Below are 13,143 nucleotides of genomic sequence, written 5' to 3' on the forward strand. Positions count from 1 at the left end.
AGTTTGTGTGAGCAAGCTCCAAACTTAGCAGAGTTTCATTCCCTTTTAAAACACACACAGCAGATGCGCTTGCACAGGCTTGCTAAAGCCTAAAATAATATATATATTCCTGGTGTATTCCCCTATATCCCTCTCAAAAGCAAAGACACAATACAGTACTGATTATTGGATATAAAAGAGTTTACTCACAGACATCCAAGAGTCACAGTACAGGCTCAAAGAGGCAGATAAACTTAAATAAACATATTTACATGTGGTGAAGCTGATTCCATAAGGAAAGAAGCTTCACTTCTGCTTCTCTCAGCTGCAGGCTGAGAGAGAGCATGCTGCTTCTTCAAAAGACGAGGCAAAATGGGGAATGATCTTTGGGATGTGGTTCCCAGGTAAGACCACACCTACTTCTGATTCCTGTAACTCAGTCCAGGTAAACAGGAAGTTAAGCCTGGAGGACTGAGTTACCTTCATGTCCTCTCTAGGAGTGTTGTGTTTGGCTGCTCTGTGTTTACATCACACATTTTTGTGTATGCGCAACATCACTGGAATGTAGCCCCTACCCAAGATGTGATTGTGCCATACATAGGATATCCTGGGAGTCCCACCTCCCTCTCTATGTTGGGCAGAGCCTCTCTCTGATATACCTTCCCCAGGTGCCCTTGGATACTGCCTGCTCAGAGTGTATTACTGGTCCTGGACACCTCTCAGGAGATGCCTCCCCCATCACTTAGGTGCGGGAGAAGCCAAAAGACAAGGTAGCAGAGGGTTCCACCCACCAGGCAAAGTGAGAGATTGCAAAAATGCTTTCAGCTTGAAGAACTGGCCCCATTCCTATATATAGGATAGCCAAAGAGTGTGAAAGTGTTGGAGCAACATCCATAGCTTTGCCAGTTAGAGCACCTGCTGCTATTGTAGCTGTATTTAGGATTAGCCACCTGCGTTGCCTGAAGTGCCTCAAGCCAGCCATCTACTTGTGGACCGCAGTAATCTAAGCATTAGAATTTTTGGGAAAAGCTCTTCATCCAGCCTTGGCAGTGCACTGTTCTGGACCAAAGACGAGGCCTGGTTGAGATGTGGCATCCTCTGGATGTTGCTGGATCCCATCTCCTCTCATCCCTGATCTTTGGCCGGTGCTGATGGGACCTGGAATAGCTCAGTCGGTAAAGCATGAGACGCCTAATCTCAGGGTCATAGGTTCGAGCCCCACACTGGGCAGAAGATTCCTGCATTGCAGGGAGTTGGACTAGGTGACCCTCGTGGTCCCTTCCAACTCCACAGTTCTATGATTCTGTAGTGACTGGCTCAAGGTTAACCAGCCCAGGGTGTGAATTAGAACCCAGGTCTCTCCCCAATCCTATTATGAAACACCTGGAGGGTCCTACCCTGGTTTCCCCCCTCATTCAGAGGATTTATGTCAGGGATGGAAAAGCTTTTTGGCAGCCTGGGGGTGACATTGCTGTCGGGGGGGGGTGGGGGGGCCAAAGATGGGTGGGCGTGGCCAGAGACAAAAAGGGCGGAGCAAGGAATGCAAATCTTACCATAGGCTACTTTCTACATGGACCAGCTCCCCCTGGCACACTACCGAGGAACTGCAGTTAGGACACACTCCTCGGGGGCTAGGAGGGAAGACTTTTTGAGTTAGAGGGCTGGGGCTTCGAGGCCTTGAAACATCCCAGGCTGGGTGGCATCTTCTAGCTCCCATGGCCAACCTGTTGTCAAGGCTCTGGGGCAACCCACTTTGAAGGTGATTTTGTCCCATTACTTGGCCCCCCGCTTCTCTACTAACCCCCCCACTACCACCCCAATTTCCCAGGTCCTGGAGCAGCACGCCGACGGCCGGTGGAAAGGCTGCATCCACGACAACCGGACCGGCAATGACCGTGTGGGCTACTTCCCTTCCACCCTCGTCGAAGCAATCAGCAAACGAACAGGCAAGACTTCCTCCCTATGTGGGCTATTATTGTCCTACCGCTTTCTACCTGACCTGCCTCTTCCCTGAGGCCCTTTGCAGGCGGAGGCCCTGGAGTTTTCTGTTCATTGCCATAAGGCAAGTCAATAAGGGGAAGTTCGGAGCGGAGGCAACTCCGATTCTGCACCCTGAATGGCCGTTCTTTGGGAATGCAAGGGAGCTTGTAGCATACGTAGGACCTTCGAGCTCCTCCTGCTGAGACCCACCCAGTTTCCAGGACTCTCTTCAGCTGTGATTCCTGCATTGCAATGGGTTGGACTAGACTAGCTGACTTCAGGTCCCTTCCAATCTTAACAATTATGGCTCTTTGTAGCTGGCAGAGGTGGGTGCAGGTGTGGTTTCCATAGGATCACAGGCTGGCTAGTAGATGAACATCTGCATTGCATACAGAAGGGTTGGGCTGGGAATGTCCCCTGCCTGAAGCCCTGGAGAGCTGCTGCCAGTCAGTGTCGACACTACTGAGCTAGATACACCAAGCTAGACCTTTGGTCTAAGGCAGCTTCCTACATTCCTAATGGGAAGGGCAGTAGCATGTACAAGGTCTTGGGTTCAATCCCTGGCGTCTCTAGGTAAGACTGGGAGAGAGCCCCATATGAACCCCTGGAGAGCCGCTGCTGGTCTGTGTAGGCAGCACTGAGCTAGGTGGGTCGGTAGTCTGACTCAGTGGAAAGCAGCCACACAGGAAAAGGTTGGGGAAAGTCTCCTGCCCCAAACCCCAGAGAGCTGCTGCCAGTCAGTGCTTGACAGTATGGAGCTAGACTCCCTATCTTCCAACTTTGATAGGCAGCTTAAAAATCCCCTTCCTCCTCCTCCTTCTCCAGGTCTGCGGGACCCATTTCACGGTTTGCCTCTTGTTGTTTCTATTGCCAGGTCCGTGGGACGCTGGGCCTTACCCAGGGCAGTTTCAAGCAATCTCCCTCCCGGCTGGAGGGGCCTCGGTGCCTAACGGCCATTCCTGCTTCTCCTCCTCCTCCTCCTCCACCACCACCACCATCACCACCTCCTCCTCCTCCCATCATCAGGTCCATTTCCTGCCTCCACCTCCACCAAATCCCCACCAGCCTCTTTTCAGTTCCTTTGGCTACCGCCGGCTCCCCCACGGCGCTGTGGAAGGGCCTGGCGCCGTCCCAGGTAGTCTGTCCTGCATCGCTTCGTTTGCTTCTGATTTGTGCTTTTGCCATGTTTTTGGGTTGCTCCCGGGGGGGGGGGGTGGTTCCTGCATTCCTCTCATTCCCCGTCCTCATCCAGGTTCTGCTCTCTGTGTATGCATGCGTCCAAGGATGTGCATGTGGGTCAGGCATCAGAAGAAACTAGTGTGGCTGCATAAGGAGCTTACTGAAGAGCCGAGGTTTGAAAGGGGAACATGCAAGAAAGGGGAAATCACAAAGGAAGGGTATACACATGTAGCCAACACTTGGAAGGAGGAGGTCGGAAGTTTGGAACAAGCTCAGGCTTGCAAGAGAGGTCGAAAATAACAAAAAATTACAAGGCTATACAGTAGGAAGAACTTTCTGAGGGTAGGAGCTGCTTGGCAGTGGAATGGACTCTCTCGGAAGGTGGTGGACTCTCTATCAGAGGTTTCTAAGCAGAGGTTGGTTGGCCCATCTGTCAGGGATTCTCAATATGTGGTTCCTTCATTGCAGGGGTTTGGATTAGATGATCCTTCGGATACCTTCCAACTTTACGGTTCTGTTTATATGATCTCCATACAGTCATACCTCTGGATACGAACGCTGCGTGTTGCGTTCATCACGGGTTATGAACGCGCCAAACCCGGAAGTACCGGAACAGGTTATTTCCGGGTTCGGTGGTTCGCGCATGTGCAGAAGCGCTGAATAGCGTCGCGCACATGCGCAGACGCAGCGCTTCAGGATACGCGCTGCTCATGTTGCGAACGGGGCTCTGGAACGGATCCCGTTTGCAACCAGAGGTACCACTGTATTAATTTATGCAACGTCTGGTAATATCACGGTGCAAAGAGGGGCTTGCCAAGCAAAGTAAATGAGTAGAGAGGTCTCTGCCCCAAGCAAGTTACAGTCTTAAATTTTGGCCAAGCTTAAAGCTCTCCAAAGCTCTCTGCTTGGCTTGAAATTTTGGGTGGCTTGGGGAGATATGAAACCCTCACCCCCCCACACACATACAACCAGATCCCTGGCCTATCATCATCATCATCATCATCGTTATTGCAGTGTTTTTCCCAGGGACATTCTGGGAGAGGGGAGCTGGCAGCCAGTAGCTACCCAGAGGAGCCCTGCTGCTGATGAACGCCCCCATTGCCCCCAATCCCTATAAATAATCAATATTACACCCACACACTTCTGCAAATGAGATTGCACAATTTGGGGGGCGGGGCAGTATTTTGTGAATGATGAAAGCCAAGGACAAGACGAAAGAATGAAAATCTGGCACTCCTGAATGCATTTTGGGGAAAAAAAGTTACTTTTCCAAAGGAGGCTTCTTTATTATACTCCTTGGCAAAATCTGCCGGCAAAAACTTCCTTGTTCATAGAATCATAGAACTGGAGAGCTGGAAGGGACCAAAAGACTCATCTCTCTAGTCCCAACACCCTGCAATGTTGCCACTCATCAAAGCAGATGGAAGTCCAAGGTTTTGTGTGTGTGTTGAAGAGGAATTCAAGGTGTGGAGGGCAGAGGGAGAGGCAGGGCCCCATCTCCAGGGAGGGAGCAGTTCCAGGTCTAAGGTGCAGAAGGAGGGAGAAGGAGTAAGAAGCAGCAAAGGCAGAATGGCTGGAACAGCTTTTGCCAACTTGGGAGTCATTCAGATGTTCTGGACTGCAAACCCCATCAGATCCAGCATCCCAGGGCCATGATGGCTGGGACTAATGGGAACTGTAGTTTAAAGCATCTTGAGAGCCCCAGGCTGGGGTAGAAACTGTAGGGTTGCCACCTAGGCCCATTATAATACAGGATTGCCCTGTAATTCAATGTCAAGTGCTACATCCTGTATTGATGCAGTTCTGTCCTGCATTTCAGGTCTTTCCTCTCTCACTTCCTCTCTGTGTGCCAAGTTAGGGATCTTCTCAAAATGCATGTGTTTGAATGGGTGTATGAAATGGCATGTGTTTAAGCTCTGGGTAGCCAAGCACAGACAGATTTACAAGTGTGTGTGAGTGTGTGTGTGTGTGTGTGTGTGTGTGTGTGACGAATTGCAGAAGGGCCATCCTGTTTGGCTACAATAAATTGCAATGGATTGCTTCAGCACCAGATTAAAAAAAACAAAAACAAATGTCCCCCAACTGCCCCACACTGCCCTCTCCTTTATTTTGCAAGAACAAAGGTGGGAACCCTAGACTCAGAAAAGCAGGGTGCTTGGGGCTGCAATGAAGATGTGCAAAGGTGTGGCTTGTGTTACAGGCAGAGGAGGGTTGCAATGTGAGGTGTAGCATGACTTGAGTGAGGTGTGAGCCCCAGAGTGCAAATGCTTCCCTTTCCCCTGTTGAGAACCATTTTAGTGTTTGTTTTAGCATCGCTGCATCCCATCTCCCCCTTCCTCCTCTCCCCCCCTGCAACAGTCCCCGCCTTGCTCCCAGCGTGTGGCTCTTTGCACAACGGGGGACAAACATCCATGTCCATATAAACGGGTGGACCAGAAAAGTTTTGTTCTTGGTTGCTGAGCCAAGCTAGGGACTCTTAAGGGCAGCACTGGCTTGCTCCACTTGGGGGCTTTAGCATTTTCTAGCCCCGTCCATGTGGCCAGAGGACACAACTGGAGATGTACACAGGATTCGCCTGCATGGTAGTTTATTTGGGCCAGCAGAGGAGCCCTGCAGTGCTGGATCAGGCCAGTGGCCCATCTAGCCCAGCATTCTGTTTTCACAATGGCCAATCAGGTCCCTGTGGGAAACAGGGTTTGAGTGCCAGAGCCCTCTCCTTTCCTGTGGTTCCCAGCAACTGGCATTCAGAAGTGCCTCCAAGTGTCAAGGCAGAGCACTGCCATCCTAGCTAGTAGCCCTCAACATTCTTACCCCTCCACGAATTTGCCCAAACCTCTTTTAAAGCCATCTGAGTTGGTGGCCATCCCTGCCTCTTGTGGGAGCAGTTACAGGTGGGTAGCCTGTATCTGAAGAAGTGTGCATGCACACGAAAGCTCATACCAAGAACAAACTCAGTTGGTCTCTAAGGTGCTACTGGAAAGAATTTTTGATTTTGTTTCTTGTGGGAGCGAGTTCCAATGTCGCTTTGTGCGCTTTGAGGGCACGGAGGTGGCAGTGGCTGCCTGTCCCCTACATTTTGCCCTTAGCATCTTATACTTAAGAGACACAGGGATCTATTGTAGGGGCAAGGGGGTAAGGAGAGTGATTTATTGATCTATCTATCTATCTATCTATCTATCTATCTATCTATCTATCATCTCCCAAAGCAGCCTTACAAACTGCAGTCAGAGACACCACTGTTTCCAAACACCAGTTGCTGAACATCAGAAATGCATGAGGGTGGGGTGGGAGAGTTCCTGCTGCTCTCAGGTCCTACATGTGGGCATCCATTGGGGTCATCTGGCCGGCCGCTGTGAAAAGAGCCGCTGCAGGCTCTTCTTCTGGACCTTAGCCTGTGCTGGGGGGTGGGCAGGGTGGGTCAGAATGCTCTTGGTGGATTGCAGTGGCTGAGAAGAGTTAACTGTTGAAGAATAACTCTTTTGAGCCCTGGGCAACAATTGGTGCCCCCTCGGAGGGAGGCTGACCACACCCCACACCCTGTAGGTTGGTTGTGGGGGTGGCTGCCACCGTTTGTGCCCCCTCCTCTCTGGCGCACACGCAACTTCATGGGATTCTGCTGACATGATTCATGTTCTCGCTCTCTTTGCGGCGGTGGTCTTTGGCCCAGGTTCCCGAGGGTCTGACGCCAGCCCGTCCCACTTGTCCCCATCACCAGGCGGATCCGCCGGCACACCAGCCCCACCAGAAGAGATCTGGGTGCTTCGCAAACCCTACGCAGGTAAGAGCACCAGAAGGGCGCTGATGGATCAGGCCAGAAACCCATCTGGTCCAGCACTCTGGAGCTGGGGTTCAGTGGCAGGACACCTCCATTGCAATGCAGAAGGTCCCAGGTTCGATCCCCAGCATCTCCAGATTAAATCCTGGCTGAAATCCTGGAGAGCTGCTGCCAGCCAGTGCAGACAATACTGTGCTAGATGACTCAGTGGTCATAATCATGAGGCAGCAGCTTTCTAAGCTCCTGGGAAGGGCTGCAGCTCAGTGGCAGAGTGCCTGCTTTGCTTGCAGAAGGACCCCAGTTCAGTTCCCAATGGCATCCCCAGAAAGGTCCCCTGCCTGAAACCCCAGAGAGCTGCTGCCAGCCAGTGTGGACTAATGGGCCAACAGATTTACTTGGAGTGAAGCAGCTTCCTATGTTCCTGTGGGGGTGGAGAATGAGATTTCACTGGCAACAGCTGTGTGTCTGCCACGACACCTGGTCCCTCCACCCCGAGTTTTATTTATTTGTTGCATCTGTACCACACCTTTTTCTCCCAGGAGCTACATGGTTCTGTCCCTCCTCATTAATCCCCACAACAACCCTGTGAGGTGGGGTAGGCTGAGAGGCAGCGAGTGGCCCACCCAGTGAGCTTCACAGCCTAGTGGGGATTTGAACCCTGGCAGTTTTTATGGCGTGCAGTTGCTCTCATCCCCTTCGCTCATGGTGATAACCTCTGATCCTTTATGTCAAGAGGTGCAGAGCTGTTTGTCCTGGGCTGGCTGAATCAGGACGGTGCAGAAGGAGAGTTGGCTGAGGAGGGGTGGAGAGAGAGCTTCTTTCCCACTCTTGAGTGCAGAGGACAGGCTTTCCGTCCTCGAGGAGCCTGCTTGGCTTCTCTGCTTGGAGATCCTTCCTCTTGCTGACTCACAGTTCCCTTGTATGTAGCGGTCCCAGTGGTCACCCCTGCAAGGGCGTACCAAGTGGGGAGCGGGGGGCGGCGCGCTCCCTGCGTCACTTCTCCGGGGGTGAGAAGGCATGCGGCTTGCCGCCGGCGGCACTCCAGCGCCATATGGACGGTGCCGAGATCCTCTGCTTGCGGCTGCAGCTGCATGTAGAACATCTCCATTCGCGGCCGCAGCCACGAGCAGAGGATCCTGGCACCGTTCATGCGGTGCCGGCAACCCGCTATGTAGCACACATGCGCAGTGTCACTACATAGTGACGCATGAGTCATACGTAGCGACGCTGTGCATGCACGCTACATAGCGATGTCCCGCCCCTGGGTGCACGTCGTGTTTGCCGCTCCGGGTGCCCGAGCGGCTTCCTACACCTCTACACCCGTGGCTACCAGGCAAATGCCTAACATGCCGTAGTCAAGTCAGGCTCATTATCTTGGGCTATTTTCTCGCCGCCCCTCTGGGCCTTTAACCGCCTCTCCCCTCCCTGTTGGCTAGGTGGCGACCGCAGCAGTGTGGGCAGCACGGGAAGCGTGGCCAGTGGGCGGAGTTCGGGGAGCGGCCAAAGCACCAGCAGCGGAGGCCATGCCCCCCTGCACCCGGGCTCGGAAGGTGTCAAGGTGAGCTTGCCTACGTTGTCTCTGCATTGCGGGGGGTTGGACTAGATGATCCGCAGGGGCCCTTCCAGCTCTTATGATTCCACGATTCTCTAAAAGGATCATGTGCCTCGAAGCATGTTCGGAGTGATGTTATCATCATCAAGAGAGTCTGAGATGCAAGGATTATCTCCCCTCCCCTCCCCAAAACAAAAAAACCCACTTGTTTGAATCCCAGCGCTTAAAATTATTATTATTATTCTTCGCATTTATATCCCACTTTTTACTCCAAGTTGTTCAAGAGGTTTTCCCCCCTCCTCATTTAATCCTCACAACGACCCTGTGGTGTAGGGTAGGCTGAAGGACAGTGACTGGCCCAAGGTCACGCCCAGTGAGCTTCACGGCTGAGCTGGGATTCGAACCCAGGTCTCCCAGGTCCTGGACCTTCACTCCGAACCACTACACTACCCTGGCTTTCAAAAACAAGCTCAGCTACGTCCCAAGAAAGCTTTCGCCCTTGCAAGTTGAGTTGGGCAGCCTTCCAGAGGATTTGGACTACAGCCTTGCTGGTTGATGGGAGCTGCAGTCCAAAACATTTGGGAGGGGTGGGGGGTGGGCACCAGGTTAGTGAAAATAGCTTTAGATACCATTGGCAGTTTTGCACGTCCTCTGCTGCCCCCTGGTGCCCGCAGCCTGCGTTGGTGCACCTCTTCTGACTACTTGGCAAGCTGACCAGGGGCTCATTCCATTCCCTGGCAAAAAGTGGGCCAGGAGGAGGAGGGAAAGAGAGAAAGAGACTTCCTTGCACCCCCCCCCCCAAGCCGTTCTTTTTTCTAGATACCGGAAGCCTCTTTTAAAATTTGTGCTGCAAGGCACGCATGCCAAGCAGCCGTGCCATTGTGCCACCTGTTTTCCTTCTTGTACCCAAATGGGTAGCTTTGCCAACAGAGTCTTAGATCTTTTGGGGGGTGGGCTGCCAGTTTCCCCCCTGCCTTCCAGTACCCTATTTGCAGTCTCTTTTCTTTTTAACAGTGTGTGTGTTTTTTTCTCAATTACCCCCCCCCCCCACCGCCTGCCATTCCTCAGCTTCTGGCAACCGTCCTTTCCCAGAAGGCGTCTGTGCAAGAATCCGGCGTGGGTGATGGGCCTGCCAAAGCACTGGAGTCGCCTGCAGGTGCGTGGATGCTCACAGCTCATCCGCCGGAGCCTTTTTGGGTCTCCCCCCCCCCCACCTTGTTTCCTTGACGAGCTGCAGGGGAACCTTCCGAGCTAAACATGACCCTTCCTCTCTGCTGCTGCCATGCCTTCGCTTGCTTTGGTTAGTAGGGGGAAATTGGGGTGGGGTGGGGAGGCTGCTGCCAGGGTGAGGGTAGGGGGGGTTGGTGGTGCCTGTGTGTCCCAGAAAGAGCCCCCCACCCCACAATCTGGCTCCCTGGCTGTCCTCCAACCTCCAGCGAAGGAGCAATCTGGACCCCGATTGCTGTTTATCGCTGGCTGGTCTGCCTTTCCCTGCACCCCGCTTCGGAAAAACCAACAACCCGTGTATCTGTATTCTATTTTGAGGGGCCTCTGAGCTTCAGACATCCCAACCTCCCTGAAATACTGATGAGGACCCCGCTTCCTAGAGGTCTCTGCTAGGTCCCCCAGGCTCAACTCGCCAGGAGGTGGTGGGTCTCGGCGGACCCCCACCCCCACGAACGATGGTTCCTGTTCCCTTGTTGGCACGGTGAATCCGGCTTGGTGGCAGAGCGCCTTCAGAAGTGTGATGTTCCCGGTCGGGGAATGCGGAGAAGGGCAGATGGCGCTTCCCCCCCCCCTTTAGCTCTGCCTGCTTCTCAAGGGTGATGTTGCACATGTTCCTTTTCAGGCAGGACTCAGGTGGGAATGCCGAGACGGCTGCGTCCCGGGAGTGTGTGTGTCTCTGTGTGTCGCATTTTCAGGTTGATTTTTCCAAAGTGGAATAAGTTTCTCCCCAGCCTTGCTCTGCCACTCAAGCATGGAGATTCAGCAGTCCGCGGGGGCTCCAGGGAGGTTCTCCAGCATGAGAAAGGGTTGCTTATCGGCCAGGGATGGTTTCTGGGACTCTGAAAGGGAAGATGCAGCTTCTGGAGTAGAGTCTGTCTTCTTATTTTTTTGGGTGGGGGGCTGTCAGGGCTAACACCCGCCAAGAGACCCAAGCCCCTTACCCGTCTAGCCAAAGATCTCTCTTGGACGCTTGGGGTGCCTTTTGCCCCCTTGATCCAGATGGATGGGGTTGCATGCCTGCTGGCTGAAAGAGAGCGCCGATTCCTCACTGGGGAGCTTCAAGGTCACCTTGGCTGCCATCTTGGACTGGTTCCACCCCTGCCCCACTGTGGAGACGCAGTTGCCAGGCCCCTGCTTCTAGGACAGTGACTTAGCCTTTTGTTTCCAACCCAGAATTTCTGGAGCTCCCTCTTTATCTTTAGGTCAAAGGTGAGAAACCTCAATGTGCCCCCACTGCCCCCACCCCCTGGACTCCCTGCCTGTCCCTCTGAATTCCCACAGGATCATCCCTGTCGTCACTCCCCAGGCCAAACCCTTCCCTCTCCCTGCTCCATTTGCCTGGGTGGGACATGTCATAGGGTTGTAGCAAGCTGCCTCTATACAGAGTCAGACCTTTGGTCTATCTAGCTTAGTACTGTCTGCACCGACTGGCAGGGGCTCTCCAGCATTTCAAGCAGGGAGGCTTTCCCCAGTCCTACCTGGAGAAGTCAGGGATTTAACCTGGGACCTTCTGCACTCTAAGCAGGCACTCTGGCACTGAGTTGTGGTCCTTTAAGGAATGCAGGAAGCAGTCTTTTACTGCCTCAGGCCATTGGTGCATCCAGCTCAGCGTTGGCGACACTGGCTGGCAGCAGCTCACTGTGCTTTAAGGCAGGGGGCTTTCTACATGCAAATCAGACTCCCTTCTGCTAAGCTATTGCCCTTTGTGCCATTATGCTTCCAGGTTTCCCACAGGCACCTGGTTGGCAAGGGTGAGAACAGCATGCCGGACCCCCCACTGGCCTGATCCAACAGGCTCTTCTGATGTCATCCTTTCTGATAGGGAGGTGTCTCTGTTTGCGTAGATATACATAGAAACCCCTTCGACTTTTGCACGGCAGGAATGTAGTCTACTGCACAAAATGAAAACACGCATTTGTTGCTGCACCCACTTTTGCCTCTCCCACGGGGGCCTGAGGCTGAAAGATGCCCCTGTCCGTGATACTTGATGCATGGACAGCTGGACACCAACCTTGCCATTTGCTTTCATGGGAGCTCAAGGGCAATAAATGTCCTGTCTGTCATTCTTATGGCAGAGAGAAAGAGAAAGAGAGAGAGAGAGAGAGACGGAGATGCAGATGGGAGCCACTTTCAAATGTTGCTCAGAGGTTGACAAACCAGGGGCTCTTGATGAGGCCCCTCTCAGGCCCAGCACTGCTCTCCCAAGATCTGAAATGTGGTGGGCAACCTGGCATCCTTGCACTTTGCTGTTGGCCTTTGTGTGAAGGGTCCCAGCGGGCCTCTCCGTAATGCTAACCCACCGCCTCCCTGCCTGCTTTCGTTCCAGGTTCTTCTCGGACGCATAGTTTGGGCACCTCATCATACCCAGGGCAGCCCTACAGCGAGCAGACGGTGAAGAAGGTGGAGCCCATGTCAGAAGGGAAGGCAAGTCTGAGAAACTCGCTGCTGGGGGCTAGAGTTCTGGTATTGTTGGAATAGCGCAGGCATGTGGGAAAGTAGGTGGGACACTTGCTAGCAAGTTTTTTGGGGGGAAGAGCAGTCCAGGCTTTGTTAGGGACTCTTGTCCAGTAATTTGAATTCATTGGTTTGGGTTTTACCAGCACAAGGGCCCACGGCTCACAAACACCTGTGCTTGTAAACTCCGAATCACAAGAATTGCAATGTGCTAGAGCAGGGAGCTGGTGGCGCAACTTCATGTGTGATATAAAGAAAGAGAACAGTCCTGTTTATTTCAGGGGTTGCCAGAATTTCTGGGCCAGTGGAATTTTGATAATAGAGCCGCAGGCACCAGTCACAAGATGGCTGCCACAGGGGCGCGACATGCCACAAAATGGCTGCTGTGGGGCTGCGCCAGCACGAAACAGGAAGGAAGCAGGAAGAGGAAATATTCTTCTGTGTACTGCGGATTTTTGAGGGGAAATTTACTGAGACCTTTGCAAGCACCATTGGTTAATTGGTGTACACACCAGCGCCCACCAGTGCTGCATTGGTTCATTTAAGCATCTAGCCCTCCCTTTTTCAAGGGTTCAGGGTAGGAAATTTGCAAGTGGATTAAAAAATAGCTGTGAATAATTGCTCATCTCCCTGCTGCCAGAGCTCAGAGGCTGTCTACCAGTGGCTATACAAGTTCCAGCTGCAGCTTTATGCCTCCAACTTCATCAATGCTGGGTATGACATCCCTACCATCAGCCGGATGACGCCAGAGGTGAGGGCTGGCAAAGAGGGAGGTGGGAGGGAGCTGAGTTTGCCACATGGTGGAATGGCAGGCTCTCTTTCACACAAAGCTCTGGTGTTAGGAGCTGGCTAATTTTACAGGTGTGCAATGCATCCCTGCCAGGTAAATTTGTCTTCTATATATTGCCTGGCAATGGATATTAAACAACGTAACATATGCTGTGCATTCAATCAGCTTTCCCCCAACCTGGTGCCCTCCAGCTTTTTTTGGACGACA

At 52.9% G+C, this 13,143-nt stretch overlaps 1 protein-coding gene across 1 annotated transcript in view; it reads left to right on the forward strand.

The window, feature by feature from the left end:
• The window catches only part of CASKIN1 (CASK interacting protein 1), a 102,950-nt gene that overhangs the window by 80,913 nt on the left and 8,894 nt on the right, over positions 1–13,143 (forward strand). The window contains exons 10-15 of the mRNA XM_033166721.1: positions 1,808–1,925; positions 6,806–6,916; positions 8,350–8,471; positions 9,534–9,621; positions 12,019–12,116; positions 12,787–12,897. Of these exons, the coding sequence (XP_033022612.1) occupies positions 1,808–1,925; positions 6,806–6,916; positions 8,350–8,471; positions 9,534–9,621; positions 12,019–12,116; positions 12,787–12,897 (648 nt within the window). The remainder of the gene's footprint in view (positions 1–1,807; positions 1,926–6,805; positions 6,917–8,349; positions 8,472–9,533; positions 9,622–12,018; positions 12,117–12,786; positions 12,898–13,143) is intronic.

This window comes from Lacerta agilis, chromosome 13 (genome assembly GCF_009819535.1).
Source record: "Lacerta agilis isolate rLacAgi1 chromosome 13, rLacAgi1.pri, whole genome shotgun sequence".
NCBI lineage: Eukaryota > Metazoa > Chordata > Lepidosauria > Squamata > Lacertidae > Lacerta > Lacerta agilis.